We start from the raw sequence: 26,047 nt of genomic DNA, 5'->3' as shown, positions 1-26,047 counted from the left end.
AAGAATTCTCAGTTTGCTTCTCAACTTGGTTGGAGGTAGATTGATTCCAGAGAGACGACTTCTAACTGATTTTACAAACCATTTTAACTGTTCACCAAGTCAAGAGGATTTTTGATATTGATGGGACCTTGGATTTCTTGTTACAAACGGTTGAAAAGTTGTTAGGATAGAGCATAAGAGGCAAAGACGTTTTAGTAGAGAGCTCTGAGGATGAGAGATCAAAATACTTTGGTTTGGACATTGAACCGTGAAGCCCAAAAGGACATGGAAGATTCCTCTAAGGATGAGAAAGTTACCGTCAAAACATGGAGAAAGAAGGAGACCATCTCTGGTTCATCACGTCTGATCATGAAGAGTTTAATTTTGTCTGTGCTGTAAACTAAGAGCTGTGACTTAGTTTGTGAGTGATGGTAACCTTCATCAGGTGAAAACTTCACATCTTGTCTAGTATTGCTTTGCTCACAGAAAATCTTTTTTTTGACAATTTGAAACATTTAACACTTTTTGTAGTATTGTAGATGCTTGCTGTAATTTCTGCCATATTTGTGATTAGTGCAAACTTGACTCATAACTTTAAATGTTTAACCAATTGGAATGTTTTATATGTTTTTTTTTTGTTTTTTTTTTTAATAATGCAATGCCATTTTTTGTTTCTTCTGTAGCAGGGGTGTCCAAAGTGGGTCTTCGAGGGCCGGCATCCTGCATGTTTTAGTTCTCTCCCTGGTGGTAGTAACAATCTCCTCAGCAAGTCAACGTTCTGCTTAGGCCTTCTGATGAGCCATCATTTGATGCAGGTGTTAAACCAGGGAGAGAACTAAAACATGCAGGATGCCGGCCCTCAAGGACCCACTTTGGACACCCCTGTTCTATAGTATGTCCAATTTTATAAGTGTTTGAAATATGTGGCAGGGGAATAAGAGTTGTGTACTCCCCCAATTTTGAAGACATTACAATTGATCTATTGACCTGCTACTGTTGTGGTTTTAATGGATAATTGAGTGCCTGTGTATATATCTGCCTTGTTTTCTTGGGTTGTCACAGCTCCTTACTTGCTGATGCAAGATTAGTTGAGTTTATTAGTCTGTGTATCTACTTCATCCCTGCACATCTGGGAAAGCTTACCAGAATCCTGTCTGGTCACCTGGATTTCCAGCTACCTCACAGACAGACCACTGGAGTCCTGCAGGAGACGGTGTGGTCACCCATCCTCTTCAACCTGCCACAACCTGTACACCTGAGGTGTACGACTTGTGGCGACTTGTGTTACAACTCTGAAACGTGTCATATCCATAAGAGGACTGATGACACTGCCATTATGGGATATATCAAAGACAACAGAGGAGTACAGGAGCCTGGTGAGGAATTTTGTCGTCTGTTGTCATAGAAACGGCCTGCAGGTAAACACTTCCAAGACAAAGGAATTGGTTATTGACTTCAGGAGGGACAGAGGCAGTCCAAGATCAGTTCTGGTAGGGAGGTGGAGGTACAGACCTATCAGGACAGTCTGTCTATCTCTGCACTTTCATTCTTCTCAAGCTCCATTTCTGCTATTTCCATGGCAACTTGGAGTGACCCTGCAAAAAAATGAAGAAAGATGCATGGCCATTGGTACATATTAAGTTTTCCTTAATATGTTTCCTCCATGGAAGCTGATAAATGAGTTTCCTCTCCAGATACCCAAAGAAAGTGGAGTAGGTTACCTCTCTTTTTCTCTCGTCTGGCCACAGATCTGCTCACTGGAATCTCAAGGGAGGATAGAATGTATGTAGGCTTTTTAATTATACTCTCAACCACAGTGTTAGCAAAATCATGACAAATAGTAAATGGCCTGTACTAGTATAGTGCTGTATCAAGTCCATAGGACCCCAAAGAGTTTCACACTACATTCACTCATTCACACATTCACAGAGCAAGCTACTGGATAACAACTGCCCTGGGCAGTTTGGTTCACGTATTGTCAAATAGTAATGAGTGTATTTAACTATTTGGTTTAAACTTCATTACTCTAAGACTTTGCAAAGACTGTCCTGTCTGCAGCGTTTGTTTTAAATACAGACCACAGCTAGAAAATAATCCAGAATAAATGACTGTGTAAGAGAAAACTTTATTGAAGTTTCATTTGGCTCAGTAGAATGGAAAAGCATGAATGACAAAGATGTAAATATGCCATCGAAGGCACAGCAACAAGACACCAGGAGCAGCAGCACCCTGTTTAGTTCTGACAATACAAAAAAATCATGTGCTTACAATTTATTTTAAGCATTATTGCAGTAATTATTACACAGTTCAAGATAAGTAGTTTATGTGCATCCATGTATGTGCTTTAAAAGGTCCTTTTCCACCACCTGTGCTTTTAGCAGAATTAGATATAGAATGCACCCTCAAAAATGGTCAATGATAAAAAAAGTTCCATTTGATGTTCTATAATTGTTTATTCTTGGAATGATTTAAATTTCTAACGGTATCTAAGCACGATCAGGATTTCACATGAAAGAAAATTTTATATTGTCTTAAGCTGCACACCGACACACTTTCTAAGTGTGTAGAGCTCTTTGCATCTGAGAACAGAGCACATGGGCAAATCCTGGATTCACCATCCATATTCTCTTCCAACGTTTCCATGGTTTCATGTTTTGAAGCATTTGATGATGGAGAAAGCCTTATTTACAGCCAACAAATGCAAATCATTAACACTGTGTCATCCGGTTGCCTTGTATGAATGCGCTTCAACAGACAACAAGAAATGAGAGCAGAGAACCTTACCAGGAAGTCTTTATAGCAGCAGAAAGATTAATATGCAGGGGTTAGAGTTGTAGCATTCAACATGTCACAAGAAGTCATCACAGATACGGAAAGTCAGACAGCTTGTGTAAGTCGTATTGGAAGTGAAAGACATTATGAGTGGCGACACATTCAGAACAACAAGTCACTGGAAATCTCCAGTAGAAATACAGAAAGGCCAGTCAGTTATTAGAAAACAAAATAGCTGCAGCGTCCTGCTGCAGTGACATTCAGCTTTCACAACACAGCCATCCAAACACATTTACAACTGCACACACACAAGAGTATGAAAAAAGAATCTGCAGACACTTAGTTTCAATAGTTTGAAGCATTGTGCAGATAAAGAACAAAGAAAAGCCATTTCTCAGTATTCCCAGAGGGTGGCGCTGTCCACAGAGTCTGCGCTGGCCTTCAGCCCTCCAGCATGGTCGCCTTTAAGGTACTTCCCGCCCAGAGCCCGAATTCCCATCTTGTTGAGATCACAGAACTCAAGCAGGAACTGGACAGGAGTGGAGCTGCTGCACACCACTGCTGAGTCGTCTCCAACGCACCAGTACTTTCCCTGGGAGTCTGGACAGACAACAGGACTAATGAAGCCCAGAGCTCACACAGGTGGTGTATACATCCGGACAACATGGTGTGCTTTGCATTAAATCTAGATCAGGGGTGTCCAAAGTCGGTCCTCGAGGGCCGGCATCCTGCATGTTTTAGTTCTCTCCCTGGTGGTAGTAACAACCTCCTCTTCAAGTCAATGTTCTGCTTAGGCCTTCTGATGAGCCATCATTTGATGCAGGTGTGTAAAACCAGGGAGAGAACTAAAACATGCAGGATGCCGGCCCTCAAGGACCCACTTTGGACACCCCTGTTCTAGATGATGATGCATTAATCTTGATCATTGATATTTGATTATCATCAACTTGTCCAGGGACTGCAGGTGAAAGTTAGCATTTTTGCTAGAACATGTCTCCTTTTGAAAAATTAATGAAATGTAAATTGTTTCTGTGCAAATAAATAAACATTAAACAATCATCCATCCATCTCCAGCTAACGTTCCGGGTGAGAGGCGGGGTCACCCTGGACAGGTCGCCAGTCTGTCGCAGCATTAAACAATCAATCAACTTTATTTATACCATTAGGTAGATTAAATCCACAAAACTTTAGAGAACAGTGGGAATACTAAAGTCTAAGGCATTTACAGCAAAACTGTCTAAAACATTGTTACAATCTCAAATTTCTTCCCATAATGAAGAAAAGCTAGATGCAAGTTGCAAGTTTTTCTGGGCGTTGGGACATATTATGTTTAGCTGAATGCCTGTTTTTTTTTTGTCCTCCATAGAAACTGATAGCTGAGTTTCATCTGCTGACGCCTAAAGAAAGTGGAGCAGGTTATCTGTCTCTTTCCTTCGCCTGCCCACAGATCTGCTCACTGGAATCTCGAGGGAGGATAGAATGTAGGCTTCTAACTTTCCCCTGGGAGTCTGGTCAAAAAACACTCATCTTTTTAATAGCAAAAAACCTCAGAAAAATAAAATTCACATCACAGCTAATTTCAATCGTGTTTGTAAATACAAGCTAACAACTTGTTATAGTCTATTTTATTTACTTGGACGTAGAATGAATATGGAGGATTTCGTGTGTAGAATTGTGAATATGACTATCGAAGGTCACCAGATAATGAAATTACAAACTTCAGATTAAGAGAAAAATTACAACGCTTTAAAAGCAGAAAACCTGAAGACCATGAAAGTCTATTTTATTATTACCATTTACTTTTGTTTTTTTACAGGGGCCTTCTTCTATTGGTTAATTGGTGAGAGGCGGGGAAATCATCCACCTTGAAGGTGTGATATCACAACTGCCCTTTCTATTGTTCTTAAAAGAATTAAAACTTACTTTTCTAATTGTCACACAGAAAAGGGTTCAGCAGTTGAGATTCATGAAAGTGAAAATGACGGACATCTCATCATCACCCACTAAAAACAGTTGAGACAGAAGACACACAGAGATGATAGGTAGCCCAAGAGGACTGAGGTGATTACATGTGTATTTTGTGAGTATTAAGATTTACTGATAAGAAAATATTTTGTTTTGCCATATATTTAGTCATCTTCTGTGAATTGATATGTCAACACTCTTATTTTGTATCTCTGAATTAGATTTCAATTAGCGTTTTCCTTGCACATTACCAACACTTCTAGCCACCGTGTCTTAAGGTGCTTTTCCACAGGCAGTTCTCTCTCTGACCAGTTACTGTTCGGTTCTATCCCAGTTGTGAGCATCTCTGTGAATATGTGAACGTGGGCATGCAGGTTATCCATCAGAGAATCGTCCACAGCTACTGCACTCTCATGGCCCGCCCACGTTCCAGGATAAAGTAACATTAGCCTACACCAGGATAGTCAAAGCATGAAAACAAAGCATGCTTTACCATCTAAGAACTTGTTTCAAAAAATGGAACATATTTCTGGCCAGGGGAAGAAAAGCATGGTATTAAACTCTTTGCCTTTGGTCTAGTCTTCTTCAAACTTTCTCCCCAAAATGTGTTCATTCACAGCTACAGTCCTCAGTCTGCTGTTTGTAACGCTGCATGTTGTTGTATTCTTTTGTCTTTTTCAGACACTGTCTTCATTACATTAGCTAGGCCATCATAAAGCTCACACACACAGAGCTCTCTGGCAGAATGCGGTGAAATGTCCCAGGCCATCTTTGGTCAAGCTTCTCTAGAAAGTGACGGCTATATAATATTTGTTAAATATGCTTGAATGTTGCCTACTTCCACTTACCTTTGAGGGAATAAGCACCGTTATGAAACTCCAATTGGAAAACATCGTAGGAGGCCCGGTTGGAGTCGAGGGTTGGAAGTCCAGCTTTGCGAGCTCCAATGAAACCATGTTCTCCACGCAGGACAATGATTGGACGGTTGATCAGCTTCATCAGGAACTGCTCAGCCTCCCCTGAAATGACATAGACTGGTACCTTTAATCATAACTGTTTATTGTGTTTAAATTAACTGCAGAAAGTTTGTTGTTCACTTTAAAAAAAATGTAAATGGGGGGAAAAAAGTGAATAATGTTTCCTTCTCATGTGAAAGTTAATCATAAAGTTCCACAGGATTCTGTGCTCGTACCAATACAGTTTAAATGGAAATCACTTTAGATTTCTATTTAAACCGTCAGGTTTAAATGGAACAATTAGGAGGCTTAACACTATGTTAACTATAATGATAAAACTGACCCAAGAAGTAAAGTCACTAAAGTCACTAAAGTCAGACTCCTCTTCTTCACCACAGAGGAGTCTAGAGACATGTTCACGTTTGAAATTGTATGAAGGGTCTCAAGGAAATATTTGCTTTTCCAACCTACAGATGGAACTTAAATAAGTACGGGTTGACCCATAAACAGATGCTAGTTCCTGTCTCTGTGATAAATGGCAGCCAGCAGGTTGTAGTTTATTTATATGACTTAGAGTCAGAAATTCCTACTTCTGTGTACAAAGGAAAGCCGATATTAAAGTATATTTACGATCTGCAACTTTGTCTTGACTTTACTTTCATGTATTTGAAAAATATCAGCAACAATCCTGACCTGTACTGTCAACTGCAGCAGCCAGTTGCCCGTTCTTCTTGGCAGTCACATACTTCCCGTTGGCTGCACGGATGCACACCCGACCCTCACGCCACTCCAGTTCAAAGTAACTGTTAGCAGATCTGAAAACAAATACAAAGACAGACCTTATTATCTACATTTTTCTAAGGATGCAAACAGCACTTCTCAGTAGGAGGGTGATTACTTGGAGGAAGCCGTGCACTGCAGTCCTCCAGTTGCTGTCAGGGTCCAGTATTTCCCAGCAGCAGTTCTAAAGGCACACTTCCTGTCTTCACGGTTCATCTCCAGTTGGAACACTTCTTGGTCTCCTTCCTCATTCTGATTGGCTGACAGGTCCATGCCTGAAAAATAAAGTAATCTGTGATCAGCTTTCATTCAGCTCTGGGGGATTAAAGCTTCCCTAAGCTGCACCGTGTTTCATCAAATTTCAGACAGCAAAAGGAGGAGGTCAGTAGTAACTAGTTACATTTACTTGAGCAACCTTTTAGGGGAAAAGAAAAATCAACTTTTAAGAGCAGTTTTCCTACCTCATACTTTTACTCGAGTAATATTTTTACTCTTCTGTGAGTAAAATTAATGGACACTCTGTGTGAGCAACTTCACTGGATGGAGAACAAGCATATTTTAACCAAAAATGCAAAAAAAAAAAAAATCATTGTAGTCTTCAGAATACCAGAATTTGGGCAGAAATGAATAGTTTTCTCTGTCTGATGACATCACTGTGAAATGTTAAATCGGGTGTTATGATAAGCCTTTTAATAAAATATAGTGAATTTAAATTAAAATTTAATGAAAAGGTATTAAAAAAGCAAAATACTTATCTGAGGGTATAAACACATGTGCAACCAAGTAATACCTTTTTTTTTCTTTTTCATTTCTCAACAGATTTGTTTATTTCCAGTAGATATTTTGGGAAGATTTCCAAACATATTCAATAAATTAAAATACTCATTCCAATGAGACTCAGTTGTCAAATTAAAAATAAATTTTTAAATAACCATTAATGATGTATTAAATATTAAGCCCATATGTTAAAATGTATTGTGTAGGTCTGATATATTTTAAATCCTACATGTCTTTTATTGGCTGTATTCTGATAATTATTACAGAAATAAAGACTTGAAACATCAGATATGTGTAGCTAGTGTATTTCATCCAGTGACTTGAGATGCTGAAATAAATTAACTTTAATAATAATATTCTAATCCATGGAAAGTGTCTGAGTCCAAGTTGGAATAAAAAAAATGTGTAATTTTCCAATTATGAATAAGTCTAGAATCTGAAAAGGGGTATATGCACATTTTTGACTTCCCCTTGTTTTGTCTTCAAGTTTTATTGGTCTAAGTTCAAAGTATGGTGGGGATTTTCTGTTTTCATACATTTACATGACAGAAGAAAAAACTAGGAGGGAGTGTAGATTAGCTGAAATTTACTTTTGGTCTCTGTATTTTATATTTCACTTTAATAATAGCCCTAATTTACTCATTCACTGTCAATTTTAATTGAGGATTTTCAAAATAAAAAGAGAAAAGACAACAGCAGCCCATGAAGACATTCAATTTAAACCCACCATTTGTTTGATGCCCATGTGTCTGTTTGGGGTAAATGCAGTATACAGGTGCAACCTTGGCCTCTACACTGCAGTCTAAATCCCTGCGTTAGCAGCAGATCCCATCTGGGGCCGAGTGGGAACAAGAAAAAGAGGTTGCATGAGATGTAAGATAGTCTGAGTCATCCAGTTCTTAGCCTCTTTTCTCTACATCTCCTTCAACTCATCCTTTCTTTGTCTCTAAAAATATCTTTTCTAATTTTGAGTCTGCTCTTAGTGCAGCGGTGTCCAAAGTCGGTCCTCGACGGCGTCCTGCATGTTTTAGTTCTCTCCCTGGTTTAGCACACCTGCATAAAATGATGCCTCATTAGAAGGACTAAGCAGAACATTGAATTGCTGAGGAGGTTGTTACAACCACTAGGGAGAGAACTAAAACATGCAGGCTGCCGGTCCTCGAGGACCGACTTTGGACACCCCTTAGTGTATCTCAGATAACAGATGACACAGGCTGAGAGAACCTCAGCTGACCTGACCCCAGCAACCACAATGCAGAGATAGAATTACTGCAGAAAAATGTTAAGCTGTGCAAAGATGGGCCAAATGTACTGAGTAAGTAATGAAAAACACATGGTGGAGAGAAAATGAATTCGTTTTTTTTTTTTTTTTTTTTAACTTTGTTGTACACAACCTCCACTGCTCCGTGAGTCCAGCTATGCAGGGACTTCATGGCAGAGGGGTCTCTGGAATGTTTTGCATGGGGGGCCCGATGGGGGCCATGAATAACTGTGGTAGCACACCAAAGGAAAAAAAAAGCCATAGCAGATTTCAGGAATTTATTAGACTTACATCAGCTCAACTAGATTTTTGGCAACTTTCTAAAATAAAAGTTGCCAAACTTTTATTTTTTGCCAAATATTTATTTTTTTATTTTTTGCCTAAATAATCTTTTGGCATAAAATGACTTGGGCCACTATTTTAGGAAGGTGATGATTTGCCCAGAGAAATGTGGGACACTTTATGGTCAAGTTGAACAAACTAAAATGGAGCTTTTTGGCCATCAGATATGTTGCAATGCTTGGCAGACACCACAAACACACAGGAATGGAAAGGCTTGTAAAGGTAGAAGGTGAAATGAAAGCTGCAAGATACAGGGAAATCCTGGAGGACAATTAGTTTCTGTCTGCAGGAGAAGTACAGCTTCAGAGAACATTTATTTTCCAGCAAGAAAAGATAAAGCTAAAGATCCACAGAAATTGTGCGAAGAACCAAAAGGTGAATGTTCTGGAGTAGCTGAGTCAAAGCCCAGACCTCAATCTGATACAGAATTTATGGATTTGAAAAAGGCTGTTCACAGCAGATCCCCATGCAACCGGACAGAGTTTGAACAGTTTTTCAAGGAGCGACGGAGCAAAATTGCAGAGTGTAAATGTACAATCTTTCAACCTTTCAGACCCCTAAGTCTTCTGGTTCTGGTCTGCTCTGCATCCCCAGAACCAGAACTAAACGAGGAGAAGCAGCATTCAGCTTCTATGCACCACAAATGTGGAACAAACTTCCAGAAAACTGTGAAACAGCTGAAACACTGACTTCCTAAAAACCCACCTGTTTAGAGTCGTATTTGAAACGTAATCAATTATGAATTTAACAATGGCATTTGACTTAATGTAATGTTTTGATTGTTGATTCTATGTTGCATGGCTTTGTGTTTCTGTGCTTGTTATGATGTAAAGCACTTTGAATGTCTTGCTGCTGAAATACAGATCAAATTTGATTGACTGATTGAACCCTGATGGAGATCTATCCACAGACTATTTGCTGCTATTGCAGCCATAGGTGAATCTATCAAATACTGACTCAAAGGGGTGATTATTTCTGCTACTCATATTTTATTTAAAATATTTGTAGTTAATTGCCATTATCTAATCAATACCAGTTTTCATTCTGACACTAAAAAATTTCCTGTAAATTTGTACCTAAAAAAGAAGCAATTTTTATGATCAGGGATTGAATTGTAAAAGCAACAAAAAGGATATAACATCCAAGGTGTGAATACTTTTTATAAGCACCATGTAAGTGGACAGGCTGTATCTAAATAATCTAATTATCAGATCATTAGCAGAACTCTAGAGTACTTGATTACTACGGAGGTAACATTCATCCATCTGATTCAGGGGTGAAGGTCCCCCAACCCCCATAAACTGGAGCTGAACACCTCTGCTCTGTGGAGCTCTAGTTAGCTGGATTTCTGTGGAGAAAACCAGAATTCAACTTTTTGAAATCAGTGACGTCATCGTGATGTCATCACCTTGTCTACACTTTAAACCACTGAGACTACAGTATATTGTCTCCTGAAAGCAATCTTTGTGGACATTTGTTTTTGTGTTTCAGTGGTTGAATCACACAGCTGCATTTAGTCCTGGCATGGTTACAATAAAAAAACTAATAGGAAGAATGCCATATATTGGATAGAGATAACTTAAAATAAGAGTAATTTAGGAAAAACTAGTTTCAAAACAGACAAGGTCTAAAAATAATGCACGGAAATATTGACTTGGGACTGGAATCGGCCAGTTTTCATTTGTCAAGCTGACAAATGACTGATTCCAAGAAAGCTGAACATATTCTACAATGTCAGAGTTTATAGTAGACGTTCTGTATAACAATACTGATCTTTAAAGGCAATGATGATCACTTTGTTGACTGTTAAGGTTGGAATGTATGTAGATATGTTTCATTTTGTGGCTGTTTCATCCATCCATCCATCCATCCATCCATCCATCCATCCATCCATCCATCCATCAATCCATCCCAGGTGATGCTTTAAATTACTTAAAACTTGATCAAGGTTTTTAAAGACAGAGTAGCAAAATAAGCTAAAATTGGTACTGACAGGTCAGAGCTTTAATATCAGAAACTGGCCTCAAAATTCTGATGACCAAAAACCTTTGTGTAAAAATACTCTATTATAATTTGAAGACATAGGAAATAAAACTATTGTTGGTAGGCTCTCAACCTGTCTAAACGCCCAGAGGGTCCAGATCTTTCTATAGGACTCACGAATAGCACAGAGTTTGACCGGGGAGTGCCCATAGTAAAGACACGTGGATAGGATCAAATTTGCAGGGTGTGGTGATAGGTGCCGTGGCGGCATTCCTACCTTGTCTGGTTGAATTGTATTATATTTTATTTTATTTAGGTCTTTTCTGAAGCTGCAGAGTCTCACCTTGCCTCGTAGAGATGTTCTTCTCGTTGCCCGCAGTCAGCACCACCTGAGCGTGGCTGCGTTCCAGGCCAAACAGTTCATCTTTTCCCACCCGGCCGCTCCTCCCACTCTTCATTGTCCCCGTGGGGCCCACTGGTGCCAGGTAGCGGCCGTTGCAGTCACGGAATGCCACTTTCCCTGAGAGGAATTCCAGCATGTAGCCGGTGTCCTTGTCCGTTTTTGCGGACAGGCTGCCGTCGTTGCGCAGAAACCGGTTGTCAGAGGTCTCCAGGTGGTAGCGCTCATCTCGGTAGACGAGCGTAACCAGTGAGTCGACGCCCCAGGGGACGTCCCGGTCTATGGACACCTCCTGGGCGCTCAGGTGGGCGAAGCGTTTCCGCGCAAAGCTGTAAAGGTTCACCTGCGGATGCACGGCCAGGTGAACGCTCCATTTCTCTGCCGGAGAAGCTGTCTGCGCGAAGCAGGTGATCCGGTCCTCGCTGCCTCCGACAAAGCGGCCGTAGGGCTCAGACTGCAGCGACCACCGCCCGTCGTCGTGCGCTGTGATGACGAAGCGGCAGTCTCGGCCGCGTGTCTCGCTGTCCGCGGTAATGTTGCCGTCTTTGTCCGCGCCAAGGTAGCGGCCCAGGTGGGACTTGAGGAAGACGGCGCTGCCGTCCTCCCCGGTCTGCTCCAGCGTCCAGGTCTGCTTCTTCTTCAGGCTGCTGGCCGACGCGTTGATCTTGAAACCGAAGGTCTCCGCTGTCAGATACTTGCCTGCGCTGTTGATGAGCCCCAGAGGGATCTGCAGCAAGTCCCCGTCTGCGCTGTTTGAGGACATGATGATGGAGAGACGAGAAGAAATGCAAGTAAAGGGCAGACAGAGAGAGAAGATTTGCTCTGAGAGAAGAGGGTGATGAGGATGACAAAGAATATCTAGACACTGCAAATTCTCACTGCTTTAGTGGAGCTGCAGGACTGAGGATGGATGCAATATTCTGCACACGCCCCTCTAAAGACAGGAGCCGAAGAGAGAGAGAGATGCAGTCCTGACAAACCACCGCACCCCGAGAACCCCGCGACAGAAGTTACATACCAACATAACACACCCATGTTCATTTGTCCTTTTACTTCCCCCCAAGGTATTATGAGCATTAAAATCTACACATAAAATATTTTTTTTTTCCATTTCCCTCCTCACAGATACTGAGGTTTTCCCTACTTAACCTTTGACAAGAGTTATAAAAATTCATTATTATTATTATTATTATTATTATTTTATTTTTCATAATTTAGTTTTACTTCAACCCTGATAACTCCTAAATCTTCATTTATATTAGAAACTTTATAACTAATACCCTGTTGAACAAATCCTCCTCCGGATTTCTATCTTTACGTATTTCTTTATATCCATTAATATAAAATTAAGTGATGGTTTCAACCAGGTCTTTTGGACACAGACTGTTTGGTTTAACATGCGATCTTCTTGCGTTCCATTATAATATGGACAAAACCATCAGACTTCACCACTGTAACACTGAGGACTTTCCCTGTTATGAGAGGTTGTTAAACTGATTGATTCAAATGACAATTCCTCCATCTCAAGGAATTTTTCTGCTGCTTTTATTATAATTTTAATCCTCTTTGTTCTACTATTTGTCTGTGTTGAACAAATTCTTACTTCCACTATAAATCCAACAAACTTCTTCTCCGCAATCATTGCGCTTTCTGAAATTCTCTGACTCAGCGGTTGTGCTATTGTTTGACCTGCACTGCTCTTCTATGCGCATCACATCCTTATAAACAGAGAGCCGTCTCTCCACTTCTTTCCCAAATGCTGCTCAGCTCTTACTCCTTCAGTGGCTCCGCTGAACGGAGTCTGCTCTCTGATCGCTGCAGAACTTTGTTCTGATTAGCATGGCAGCCTTGTGGCCAATCACGTGTGAGAATATGGGATCATATGATCAGAGAGCGGGGGGTAGACACAACAGTCAGGTGAGTCCATCTCCTCAGTAAATAGACAGTGGTGGAGGAGAATGTGTCACAGAAGCCATAAATATAGCTGACACCTGTAAAAGAGAAGCAGGCAGCATCTGACTGAAGATTAAAGGGAGATTCCAAATAAATTAACCATTAAAAAAATAAAATCAAAAATTTGATTAAAATATGATACAAAAGTATGTCTGCTTTCAAAACAGAACAAATACATAAAATGAATGAAGTAAAACATTGAATGCAAAAGAATTTATCATATAAAACATTCCTTTTTGCCAAGTTATGTTTATCTATTGGGCTGATCAGAGCCGTTTAGGAGCTGAAAGGCCACAAGAGCCGTCTCTCTGAGAAGCCCCGAAATTCCCATCATTACACCTCTGGCATCGGCACTTTTTTTTCTTTTTTTACAATAATCACTATTCATGCTGCAATGATTTCAGTCAACTAATTTTTTCGCATTATTCCATCTCACTTTCTGGTTTGATTTAATCTTATAATGAAATCTGAATCACACCTCTGTCGCATAACTTTAACCAAACATTCACGCTAGTTTGTGTCTCAGCACAATCAGCTGTGTCCCTCCACCCACAACCGACCCGCCTGCCCAATCATATCCTAAAGGAAATATGAACTTTTGTTTTTGCCAGGTAAACTGAATACCTATTGTCGGAAGGATTCACGGGACTCAGTCGAAAATTCAGTCGTTTAAAATACGTATTTTAAACTGTTTGTTTAAAATATGTTATTTCATTACCTTGATAATGCTTTTAATTTGAAAATGCTTTTGGATAACTTCCGGTAGTGCTCTAGCTCTCTAGCTAGCTTAACTGAGAAATAGCAACCGTGTTGCTACTCCGCTGAGAAAACAAACAAGACGGCAACGCTTTAACGAATATGAACGAATGCACGTCTTATTCCCGTGGAAGATCTTTTTATTTTCTCGAAAAAACATTTTAAGATGTATTACAGCGAACATGTTATCTGAACTTTCGTGATTGACTACAAATAGCCAGAGGACCCAGCTGAGTAAAATACTTTTGACTGAAAAAGGATGGATACCTTACGAGTAGCAAGAGTTTTGATGCTTACTTGACCTCAGTTTACCAGTTATGTTCAGTACAACTCACAAAATGTCTTTGGAGGAGAGTGATGTCCCAACTGATGAGGACTGTGAAGATCTGGTGAGTTTTTTTTACACAAAAAAACACAACTGTTATCTGTAACTTAAACCGTTTTGTGAGATTTTTCTGTAAAATCCGTCAAACTCTTGTGTAGATCAAACCTGACACTTATCCATGGTTGGTTTTTCTATTAGAATATTTTATTGTAAATTCCTATTTAGTCGGTATAATGTAGCCATAAGCAAACGTCGACGTGTGCATACTTTCTTTAAATAATAAAATAGTAATCTGTCTAATAGAATGTAGCAAAGTAGACACTTTAGGAGTCTACAACTGTGTTTTAGGATGTGTATATCCTAAAACACATTTACACTCGGAAATATGCAAGTGTTAAATTACTTAAGCCTCATGTTTTAAGGCTTGAAACAACCTGAAATGTTTTTAAATATGCATTTGTCTTAACTATTGTTTTTTGTTTGTTTTTTTTTTACTTATTTCGCCTTGTTCTATTTTTTGCAGGTGGAGGAAGGTTTCACTCTTCCTTCTGATATTTCAAGCAAGGTAAACTATATTTTTCTGGTTTATTAATCCCTTTTTTGTAAAAAGAAAGAAAAAGAGGCTTTAGTTTGAAATCTATGCCTTCATCCTATTCCAACACCTCATGTTTATTAGAGAACATCAAGGAAAAAGTCTACTGGGAGGCCTTCACCTTCTCCAAGTAAGAAAGCTTGAGCTAATTTGAGAACATTTACAGTAACTGTATCAACACACACTCAGCTGCATCCTTATTGCATTTTCAGGGTCTCCATATCTCTCCAGCCTGAATATGAACTCCAGAAGAGCAGCAGTGGCAGCCTGGAGACTGCCGAGGCCCTCCTTAGGGGACACTAGAGGCAACACTTCAAGGGAGCATCGCTCAGCTCACCTCACGTCCCTGAGCAACGGCCATGGTAGGCTCCATTTTAAAATCCCAGCTGAAGCTTCATAGAAAGTGCTTCTCCTCAGAGGAAAATGTAGTGCAACCTGACAAAAAGCCCCTTCCGATTTCTTTTGTTCTTTTACACTTTTGTTTTCTCTGCGCTCTCAGATGTGTCATACATGGTGAGTCTAGAGTCTGCTGACAGTCCACAGCTGCTAAAACAGAAATCAAGTTTAAAGAAACACCTTTCTGCATCTAATGGTAAGAGCATATTCATAAATTTGCAAGCTGAGAAGCTGGAGGTCAAATTTTGGTAGGAAAGTAATAACAATATCACAAGTTTTTAAGTCAGTACTTTGCAATTGCAAATATTGCTTAGAGATTTCTTCTTTTTGATTCTATGCACTCATTTAATATTTTGCAGGGTTTGCTATAGGTGCTGGTGACTATCAGGATAAAGACAGCATGTATGATGAGATTATTCGCCTCAAAAAGGTAAAGGTCAATCAATCAAGTTTATTTGTAATGCACATTTCAGCGATGGGGTCAGGGAGGACATGAGAGCTAAAAACCAAAACACTGACAGTCATTACTTCACTGGAGATGTCTGTGACAGATGGAAGAAATGAAAATGAACAAAGTTCCTGATCAGTAGGAAGTGAGCACAAAGCTTTTACTGTTGCAGGTGTTTTAATGTGACATGTTTTGGTGTTGGGCATTATTAAAAGAAAGACTTCCTTTTAAAACTATTAAACAAGATTCTTAGTTTTAGACATAATGTTTGTGTTTAAAAGAAAAAACATGATGGGGAAACACTTTTTAACATTTTATAACGCTGATGTTCTGTTGAACCAACATAGTTTGTTTAATGTGTGTATTAGAGTTATTTCCAGTTGGTAGCTGATATTAGAAAGTTTTATTTTTTGTCAGCCAAATTAGTTTATATTTCTATTGATCAATTTTGTGTTTTCTTTGACATATTAAACATATTGTGTGATTTTGTGTGTGTATATATATATATATATATATATATATATATATTTAAGTATTTTTAACGTAGTGGCTTTATAAAGGAAAATTAAAAAACAAACAACCCCCTCCCCAAAAAAAGAAAAAGCAGAAAATGTGGAATATTTCCTTAGAAACTTTTTCATCTACTTTGAATAATTAATTGAGAATACCAAACTGTTTGATAACTAGGAGCATTTGGAATATATGTGTGATTGAATTGAAATGATTGTTTGTAAAGTGCCTTGAGATGACTTTTGTTGTGATTGGTGCTCTATAAATAAACTGAATTGAATTGAAAGTGAATTCCAAAAAGTCAGGCCATTTTTCTGCTTTTCAATGATCTGCATCTAGTTTTCTTAGCGATGGCTGGATTGTTTCAGAATGGTCTGGATTTGCATACTTATTTATTTTATGCTGAACTTGCTGTGTGTTTTGTGGTCAGACTCTACAGGCTCAGAAGTCTGACAACCAGCAAATGAAAGTCAAACTGCGTCGCCTTGAGGAAGATGGTGCTAAAAGAGAGAAACAAATAGAAGAACTTTTAGACCCCACAAAAGTATAATCCCAGAATTATTTTTAAATTTCGCTTTGAATGCCTTTTCTTTTTTTTTTTTTTTGCATTCTAAAAATTTTCCTTCTATGTTGGTAGGGCTCTGAATACATTCGTAGTTTGGTCGACAAAAGAAAGGAGGGCAGTGTGGTGAGTTTGTCCATTTTGTTGGTGAACGTATGAAAAATGTCTTAAAATATATTTATCCATCTTTCAAGTTCAAATATTTTCCTTTAGATTGTCAGTGGGCTGAAGCAGAGAATCCTAAAGCTGGAGCAGCAGTGCAGAGAGAAGGAAAATTCTTTAAGGTAAACTGGTTCTTCATTTCGCTGTGAATGCACTGCTGTCTTTAGAGCTGCAATATTTTCGGCTTATTCCTATTTTCCACAGTAAACTCCAAAGTGAGTTGAGGACCACCAACCTGGATGAGCTGAAGATCACTGTAGAAACATACCTTAAGGAGGTAATACTGGTTTTGGTGTGTATTATTAAATCTGTTCAGATTTAAGTGAAGTGTACAGAGGCTGTTAAAAAAATAATATTTTAACAATGTTTTGTGATTCTCATCTTTCAGATTCAAAGATTGAGGATACTTTTAGATGCTGCAGAGAAAAGGTGTGAGCAACTGAAACACAAATGATCTCTTTCTTGGGAATTCATCTTGTTGCAGATAACGTAACATACACTTATGTTTTATAAAGCTTATGTTATGTTATGAAGCTAACAAATGGGGCCAATGTCTTAATAACTGCATTGGGAATCAAACATGATCAGGAATTTTGGGCAAATTTCCAGTTTCTGGAAAAATTTGACCTGCTGATATAGATGTAAGACTGATGCTGACTGATAATGATTCCCTCTGCCATGAGGGGCCAAATGTACTCTAAATCTGAGATTTCCAAAAGGCCCTCAGCCTTTCCAAGTAATGCATTTTCAATGGCAATTTTAAAGGACAATGCATCCTACAATGCGTACTACATTTATTCTTCTTGTAATCTGCTGAAAGTCTTTCTCTCTCTGGCTCTCTGGCTATTGTGGTTCGTTCAGTGGTCACTAAAGGTTTGCTGTCCAGTCACCGGTTTGGGCTGATTTTGCAAAACATGCTACTTTCTGATCACCAGGCCATTCCTGTGTGATTTTCATGTGGTGAATGTAAACCATGTGCTCATTTCAGCCTCCGCCTGTCTGTTTGTCAGCAGCAGTCGAGCAGACAGTAAATGTTCTCAGAGGCAGCAGAAAGCTTTAAGCTCCACCGTTCATCGCTTGACTGAAAACGTGAAGCATCTCCAACAGGAAAACGCAGCGCTCAGAGAGGAGCTCAACACGGACGATCCTGCCGCAGGAATTAAAGGTCTTTGCGTTCTCATTACCGTCTTTATGCAGCAGCTCCCATGGGAAACAAAAAAGTTTATTATGTTTTTAAAAACTTTGTTCTTTTTCTTTGTAACTTTGCAATCTAAAACATCCATTAGTTGCATTTTTTCCCCAACATATTCAGTATAAAATCAATTAGAAACCATGAAACATTGCTACATTATGTTTAGAGTACTGTACTGTAATTATAAGATGAACATGTGTGTCTGTTGCTATAGGTTACAGAGAGTGGAGTAGACAAAGGTTGTTGAGGAGACTGTTAGAGGTGGAAAGGGTAAGAGGAAGCTCTAAGTAATTGTTTCTGTACAGTTTGAGGCTTGGAAGCATTAAACACTCTCACACTGTCCTGTCCTATCAGAGGCTGGAGAGCAGCAGAAGACACACCCAGTCAGTAAAGAGCAGAGCCACATTCAATGAGGAGGCCCAGACTGTGTCTGCAGAGGTTCCAGGGTTTCCCCTGGCAACAGATGCAGTGGTCTCCATGGGAACAGTCGCTGAGCAAAAAAGAGAGGTTTCTGCTCTGAGGGAACGCCTCGGCCAATTGGAGGAGGAGAGGGTGGAGCTTCAAGAGAGGCTGTCCAGTAAAAGGTGAGTAAGCATTGAGTTTAATAAACAACATGTCTGCTTAATTAATAAACAAAATGTGTGGCATCAGCCTAAGAAGGTCGGGTTTTACTGGTTTTTAACACTGACAAGCCTAAATGGAAAGCTTTTACACCAGTTTATTGGAATAAATTTGTACTTTTTTTTTTACATCATGTTGGTGAAAAAATAGGGAATATAGCACTTTGTATTTCACAAACCAAATATGTTCTGTGACAAGTGCAAATACACAGATGATTTAACAGTGAAAAGCAAGTGTAAACCAACCACAATAACATGATGTAACTGGCTAAATGAAGGAAAATATTACTCTCTCAAGTTATCATTCAAGAAAAAGTAACAGAAAAAAACAGAGGGGAGAAAGGTAGAAAGGTTGTGGCCTGGTTGAAATGAGTAAAGAAACTGGAAAGTGTTTGCTTTCGTCACTTTTTAGGTCTTGGTCAGGATAGAGAAAAAAACGTGGCTATTGAATAAGTTTTCCAGTTTTCTTCAATTTGAATTTAACGTTGTGCCCTTCAGTATTTTTGATGTGACTAAATGCACACTCATTCAAAAATATCAAGTCCTTTTTGCAAGTAAAACTTGCTAAATGTTTTACTTGCAAAATAAATTGCCTTATTCTGAACACTGGAAACATTGTTTTGTTTAACTATTTGTGGAACCTGCAGGTAATAAGAACAGAGACTGTAGAGGCATGTACAGGCTCATCCTTTGAACACTAACACCTAAAAATCTTAAATATTGAAATTTGAAGGAAGACTGAGGGGATACATGAAGTAGTTTATTTGAAATATTTTATTTTGTCCAGCAGCTGAATAAATCAGTTTTATTTTTTGTATTTGTTTGTGTTTTCAGTGATGAAGTGAAGCAGCTGAGGAAAGAAAGAGATGAGCTGGCAGAAGAGGCTGAGCGACTGAAAGCTAAACATAAAGAACAAGTGGATAGAGTGGAACAGCAGCATCGGTGTGTTTGTAATCATGAACTGTGTGTCACAATGGGCCAATCAACCAACAACCACAGAGAGCTGCAAGAAAAATACTTGAGAAAAAAAGTCTGCTACACTCATTACATCAAAACTGAAATCTAAAACATCCATTAGCTGCATGTGCTCATTTCAGTCTCCTTCTGTCTGTTTGTCAGCAGCAGTCGAGCAGAGAGTAAATGTTCTCAGAGGCAGCAGAAAGCTTTAAGCTCCACCGTTCATCGCTATTACATTTGTTGTCCCTGCATCAACAAATAGCATTTTCTTGATGCAGTGTATTTTGAACATGTAGTTGTGAACATCATATGGAGCACTTTCAGAATCTACATCATAAAAACTTTATTAATAGAAGTGATCCATGTGGTAACCAATAATGCGATAACTGTTCAGTAATATGAGGATGTTTTTAACCAATCACATATCGACATTTTGTCAATACGTGTAACGCACGTACCTGCTCGCTCTTTTCTTTCTGAATTCGAACATGCATTACTAAATGAACTAACTATCAAATAATATTTCTCAAAGGATGACAATAAAAATTCAGACATCTAAACTAATTAACAATTCTATGAAAACAGATGAGGTACAGTAACTTACTCTCAAATTGGTATTGCATTAAGAAATCCAGGCCTACTAGTGGAATTAATACATATTCAATGATTTTTTTTCTTGTAAATGTTCCTCCAAAAATGAAATGACTTCTTAATGGATTACAGGAATATTAATATTGACAGGTTGTGTTATTAGCTTCTTTAATATAATTTAAAATGGCCAGAATTGGCAGGTATTGCCTAATAATGCACTATTATTACATTACTGATCACTACCACTGGTTTAATATTAGGACTACTAAATAATAAGAAATATTTAACTGTTACACTATTGCTGAAATTTGTTTTTAACCCATAGTTTTCTTACTTTTTTCTTTCTTTACCATCACACAATTTTCCCTGCCAGCTCTTAGCTTTAGCATTCCAACCAATAGAAACATACTTCAGGCATTAAACTCCACTCTGTGGCTACTATGTTGCTGTTGCTTGCCATCATATGAAATGGCACACTTGCTCTGATCACCCCTTCATTGTTTTTTATCTGATCAAATATAGAGTTACTGTTTCTTTTCTAGACAGGAGTTGGAGCAGTTATTGACAAGGATTCAAACTTTGGAGGACAGAAGCAAACTCATACAGGCTGAGGAGTGCTCACCTTCTTCCACTGTGATGGAGCATCCTGAGGCTCAGCGCAGAGAAGGTCAGGAGGGGGAAGAGGAGAGGCCTGCTGGGTACCAGGAGGAAGAGGAAAGAGAGGAAGCATTGAGCGTAGATGCAGAGGTGACAAACAAAGAAAAGGCAGCTTTGGTCATTCAGACAAACTGGAGACAGCACAGACAGAGGGTAGGTAACACTAGTCATGTAAAGGAACTCATTGATGGCTAAGAGAAGTATTATATAAGAAACACCCAGACAGTTGGTTTTTCTTCTGTGTTCTGTGTGCAGGACATTGTGATTTTACAGTCCGTGATAAGGAGCCATCTTTTCAGACATTCATGGCTGAAAGATTTTCTAAAAAACACAGAGAAAAAGGTGTTTCACCACACACACACACACACGCATGTTTATGTTGCTATCTTTGTGGGGACTTTCCATTGACTTCCATTCATTGCTATAGCCTAAACCTTACCTTTACCCTTTTCCTAACCCTAACCATCACATACCTAACCCTAACCAAAACTCAATTCATACCTTAGCCCTAAATCTGACCCCTGACCCAAAAACAGGGTTTCTCCTTGTGGGGACCAGGCTCTGGTCCCCACAACGTAGTTTATGTCAGGAAAATCGTCCCCACAAGGTATTACAAACAAACGCACACACACACACACACACACACACACACACAGGCCTTTTTCAAAGGTATTCATGCCACTTGAACTTTCCATATTTTTACAAACTTTGGTGTATTTTCATGTGATTCGATGAGATGTACCAACAAAAAGTAAGGAATAAATGTGAAGCAGAAAGAAAAGGATAAATGGCCCACACACACACTCGGTGTGAACTGCATTTGTATTCTACTTGGATGTCTCTAAATAAAACCCATTACAGCTAGTGAATGGGTGAATGACTGACTGTAGTGTAAATCACTTTAGGGTCCTAGCACTGACAAAGCACTACACAAGTGTCGGCCATTTTATCATTTGTTTTTGTGCTGAAAATATTCAGTTTCAGTACACATAAAACAACCACTAGATGGCTCTAAAAGGCATTCATGGAGACTTGTTTTTTCTCCTGCCCATCTCTCTGTCTCATGATCATCTTCTTTTTTCAGTCAGAAGTTTCCTTAAACAGCAAAACCTCTGGTGGAGGACTGGATGTTGCTGCTTTGACATTGATACAATCTGCCTTCAGGGGACATTTGGCTCGTTGTAGCATTGCAATAAAGAGGTTGCTCATTTTTTACACAGAATTTTTAACAATTACAGCCAAAATATTTCTTAGAATATTTTTGCCTGTGCTTCAGCTCAGGATTCGCTGTGCCTTCTCCAGCTGAAAACTGCCCACCTGCTCTGGTACCAGGAAGGGCTGGCTTAACAGATTCTCCCAGGAGCAAAGGTGAGGTTCCCATATCTTTAGTTTACGTGTAGTAATTTCACTCAGAAAGCCCCAGTTCAGCTAGGATTTTAACTTTCTTGCTGTAAAGCTCACTTTTAAGAGAAATGAGAAAAACTAAGGCCCATCTTTCTTAAATGAGCTTTTAGAGGGATAGCAATTCTAATGCAATGTGTTTGATCTGCAGCAACCGTGACGCCTTATAAACACAAGAGACCTGGCATTTCCTTTGGCATTGCCAAGCCAGAAAGATATCTTAGCCGCAATTGTCCCTGGCCATTATCCTGAAAGGATTGATAAATGACATTCAAACACTTTGAAATCCATCATTCAGCAAGAAAATATTTTGTCCAAGTGAGATCGATTTTAAGCAGGTTGTAATGTTTCCAGTAGTGTACATACCAGAAAATTAGCCCAAGGTCAGGAAGACCAACACAAAACAGAGAGAAATTGCAAGAAAAAATAAAAATCTCCCCCTCAAACTCTGCATTTTTCAGTTAGCATGTTAAAGTTTAGGAAAAATATTTATCAAACTGTTTATTAGGAAAGTTTCCAACACTAAATCTAATTGAACCACTTTCCTTCTAGAAAACAGTACTTTGAGACAGACAAGAGGAAAGTGAAGATGACGATAATATCTAGCATATTCTCTCATAAACCCCTCAAACTAGCTGTGGTGGAGGCATAATTTATAGCCACAGGATGTAATGACATTCTGTCACTGAGCTCAGCAGAGCGTTCTCACCTAACCTAGAGGTCAGGGATGCACCGATTGCAGTTTTCTGGCCTGACTAGCAGGAAAAAACAGAGAAATGACAAAAAACAATAGCTCATCTACCATCTGTAATCATTAATATCATTTTGGATCAATAACAGTTATTATTTAGCTAATAAATAATCAAATACTTAATAGACTCCAACAGTATTTATCTAACAGCAGAATCGTGGGCCAGACTGGGTCTTCAGCAGGCAATTTACCCAGACAGCAGAAAATGTAGGTGAAAATGAAGAACATCAATGAGATGCAATGGCCAAGTCAAATCCCAGGCTTTTAACTTTTTAATTGTTTGTTTGTAAAGATACTATAATTTGGGCCTATTTAGGATTTTCTATAATTTCATTGTCAATCATTACATCTGTTTCCATGACTATATTTTTCAGTAATTTTCCAGTTGCAATAATCTCCCACAGCTCAGCGTAGTTTGTGTTGTGGTTAATAATCATGTGGAGATTCAACAGTAAATCCCTATAGCCAACATGAACCAGAGTCAGGAGCCTGTCTGGATTTATGCTGCTGTAAAACACAGTTCTGATCCTCCCAGCTGGTCTTCATTACTTCCCTGACACCTTTATGAGTAGTGATGTCTAAATCCATGACAGCTCTCACCCTGCACCAACCAGACAGCCTGAGATAAAGACTGATGACGGAACTCAGCAGATCTGTGAGCCGCTAATGATTTGTAAAGATCTGTGGCTGCTGGATGGTCCAGAATGATCCTGTGAGACTTCAGGGACCTCCTGGTTCCCATAGATGTAGTCACTGAGGTATGATCAGAATATGACTCCACAAAGCAGAGTAGTGAGCTGAGGATATTTTGTTCATATTTAGCCTGACTCTGCATTTGATGCACGATTGGCTTCAGTTGAGAGAGCACCGCCTGAGCAGATCTGCAGCAAAGGGAGTATTTTGTTTTGTTTTGTTTTGAAGAAACTGAGGGTTTAACACCAAGGTTTGTGTCCACAGGATCCATCTAATATGCCAGGTTTCTGTGATGTAAAGAACTTTGATTACAAGTTCTTTCAAAAGACTTTTCACATGCAACTTCACACTGACCCAGGACATTAAACACTGATCCACACTTAAGCTCAAGTTTGGTTCCTTAAGCATACAGACTCTTAATTTAGCTTAATTTTAACTTTATTTACCATATTTTCATAAGATGAAAATAAATACTTAAGTTTACCTGTATTACAGACTTTTCTGGACATGCGACAGTAAATCTGTGAACAAGATCAGACTGTACTTCTATGCCTGAGGAAGTTCAGGTATTTCAGTGTTTGCAGGAAGATGCAGCAGATTAAGAAATCTGTTGTGAACAGTGCAGTCTGTTCTGGGGAGGCTGACTGCACCAAGTCAGCAAACTAAAAGTCAAAACAAGGTGGTAAAAAAGGATTCTATGTTCTGGAGAGTGCTATGGAAATTGTGCATAAAATACAAAAAAAATTGACAACCTAGAATATCCTCTTAACGAAACGGCAACAGAACAGTGTCTGTAGTCGAAGGGCTGTGGACAAGAGATGTCCTCACAAACTTATACATTTGGCTAACTTTGCAGGCTAGAATGGGCAAGTGAAGACATGCCATCCTCATAGACTGAAAAACAAAATATAAAACAGTGCTTCCACAAAGAATTAAAGTGTGTACACACTTGTGAACAAGGTTGTTGCAGTTTTTCTTACTGTATATAATAAATGCCACATTATGAGGACATGCATTGTTCTCTTTTTTTTTCATCAGAAATACTTGCTATTTTTACAAACACCAGGTGCTTGATGTCTCAAGCACTTCTGTATTGGATGGTACAGTTTTTTTTTTTTTTTTTTGTATTTGCCTAAAATTATTTTTAAAATACATCCAGTTTTTACTCACTTCTCTGAGGATTTACTGTGACAGTTTAGAAATAACTGATTATTTTTCAATTATTATTTTCTTTGTCAGGTTCTGCATCTCTTAGTAAAAATGCAGAAAAGGAAGAAGACCATCATCCTGTCTCCAGCAGACAACAAGCACAAGGTTAGAGGGTGAAAAAAAGATGTCAGTTTCCTCCATTTCACTGTTTTATTCACACATGAATGAACATATGATTAATAACAGTTGGATAGAACTTTGAAAACCTTGTCTGTTCCATTGCAGCTCAACAGGAACTTCTTTTCTCAGCAGAGGTTGATGCGGATGCTGGAGTTGAATCTGACGATTCTGATGAAATTGTTGTCTCTCCGTCACGTCCATTGAGAAACAGAGAAGTCCTAATGCGTTAGCTCTTTGGGTTATGTGCATCAGTGATAGCCGTCATACGCTTACTTGAAGAATCAATACACTTTAGAAGAGAATATTATTAATTACACAATATTTGCTGCCTAGAAGACTCTACGCATCGAATAATCAGAATACTCTTGGAAGTTAAACTTTGTACAACATGGAAATTTGTTGCACATAATCACTTACTATGACAGGAATGCTATAAATAGCTCTTTAGTTTTTCTTTGTGTAGCTTTGATCTAAGCAATACTCCAAACTATAAACGATTTGTCTTCTCTGCTGTAAAAGCTGCTGCATGAAGGATCCTCATTAATCTTACAGCAGCAGCCCACATTACTGTAAATTAGCCTGATCATGTGTCAGTACGCCTAATATGAAATCCATAAACATGACCTCACGCTATAAAACACTTCTGAAATTATGGTTGATCTTTGAGGAATGATGAGAAACCTGTCGCCATCTGATGCACTGCAGAGCAAATCTGGAAATAAATTCTAGATCTCTCTGATGCAATACTGAACTGTCATTGCAGTGCAGGAGGCACAGTGTGTTTATGATGATAAATAAACATATGCTTGAAAAAAAGATTCATTTGTAAAGCTGTCAAAAAAAGTTCAAAGTGCAAAGTTCTTCGTAGGTGTGTAACCTGATCCAATAAAATGCTTTTTTTATAAATGTAGTTTCAGATTGTTTCTTATTTTGATTT

General features: G+C 38.9%; 2 protein-coding genes and 1 long non-coding RNA gene across 7 annotated transcripts; 2 read left to right on the top strand and 1 right to left on the bottom strand.

The window, feature by feature from the left end:
• Window positions 1–2,084: 2,084 nt before the first annotated feature.
• Window positions 2,085–12,229, bottom strand: LOC106961966 (fascin-like). Its single transcript, XM_015056103.1, has 5 exons — window positions 11,159–12,229; window positions 6,571–6,727; window positions 6,366–6,487; window positions 5,565–5,735; window positions 2,085–3,351 (listed from the first exon to the last, which is right to left on the bottom strand). Exons 1-5 carry the CDS (start codon window positions 11,976–11,978, stop codon window positions 3,146–3,148), a joined length of 1,476 nt encoding a protein of 491 aa, XP_014911589.1. The 5' UTR covers window positions 11,979–12,229; the 3' UTR covers window positions 2,085–3,145.
• On the top strand, window positions 3,305–5,556 carry LOC106961967 (uncharacterized). Its single transcript, XR_001427864.1, has 5 exons — window positions 3,305–3,393; window positions 4,118–4,232; window positions 4,568–4,622; window positions 4,694–4,831; window positions 5,398–5,556. It is a non-coding gene; the product is annotated as an uncharacterized LOC106961967 (long non-coding RNA).
• Window positions 12,230–13,757: 1,528 nt separating the features above from the next.
• iqce (IQ motif containing E) lies at window positions 13,758–26,016 on the top strand. 5 transcript variants are annotated; one of them, XM_015056102.1, is made up of 21 exons: window positions 13,758–14,313; window positions 14,773–14,814; window positions 14,926–14,971; window positions 15,054–15,203; window positions 15,341–15,433; window positions 15,597–15,667; window positions 16,626–16,739; window positions 16,833–16,883; window positions 16,971–17,041; window positions 17,124–17,211; window positions 17,308–17,348; window positions 17,930–18,084; window positions 18,326–18,381; window positions 18,466–18,695; window positions 19,566–19,673; window positions 20,822–21,089; window positions 21,192–21,278; window positions 22,021–22,136; window positions 22,213–22,304; window positions 25,021–25,116; window positions 25,216–25,303. In XM_015056102.1, the coding sequence occupies exons 1-20, from the start codon at window positions 14,242–14,244 to the stop codon at window positions 25,098–25,100; spliced, it is 2,031 nt and encodes a 676-aa protein (XP_014911588.1). In that variant the 5' UTR covers window positions 13,758–14,241; the 3' UTR covers window positions 25,101–25,116; window positions 25,216–25,303. The 5 variants fall into 5 exon arrangements, with proteins under 5 accessions (XP_014911588.1, XP_014911584.1, XP_014911585.1 ...); XM_015056098.1 differs by having other exon boundaries at window positions 13,767–14,313; window positions 25,021–25,095; window positions 25,216–26,016; XM_015056099.1 differs by having other exon boundaries at window positions 13,768–14,313; window positions 17,933–18,084; window positions 25,021–25,095; window positions 25,216–26,016.
• Window positions 26,017–26,047: the final 31 nt, after the last annotated feature.

The sequence above is a fragment of the Poecilia latipinna genome, unplaced genomic scaffold, assembly GCF_001443285.1.
Source record: "Poecilia latipinna isolate Pla-1442-1.1 unplaced genomic scaffold, P_latipinna-1.0 Scaffold1354, whole genome shotgun sequence".
NCBI lineage: Eukaryota > Metazoa > Chordata > Actinopteri > Cyprinodontiformes > Poeciliidae > Poecilia > Poecilia latipinna.
This window is presented reverse-complemented; position numbering and strand designations above follow the sequence as displayed.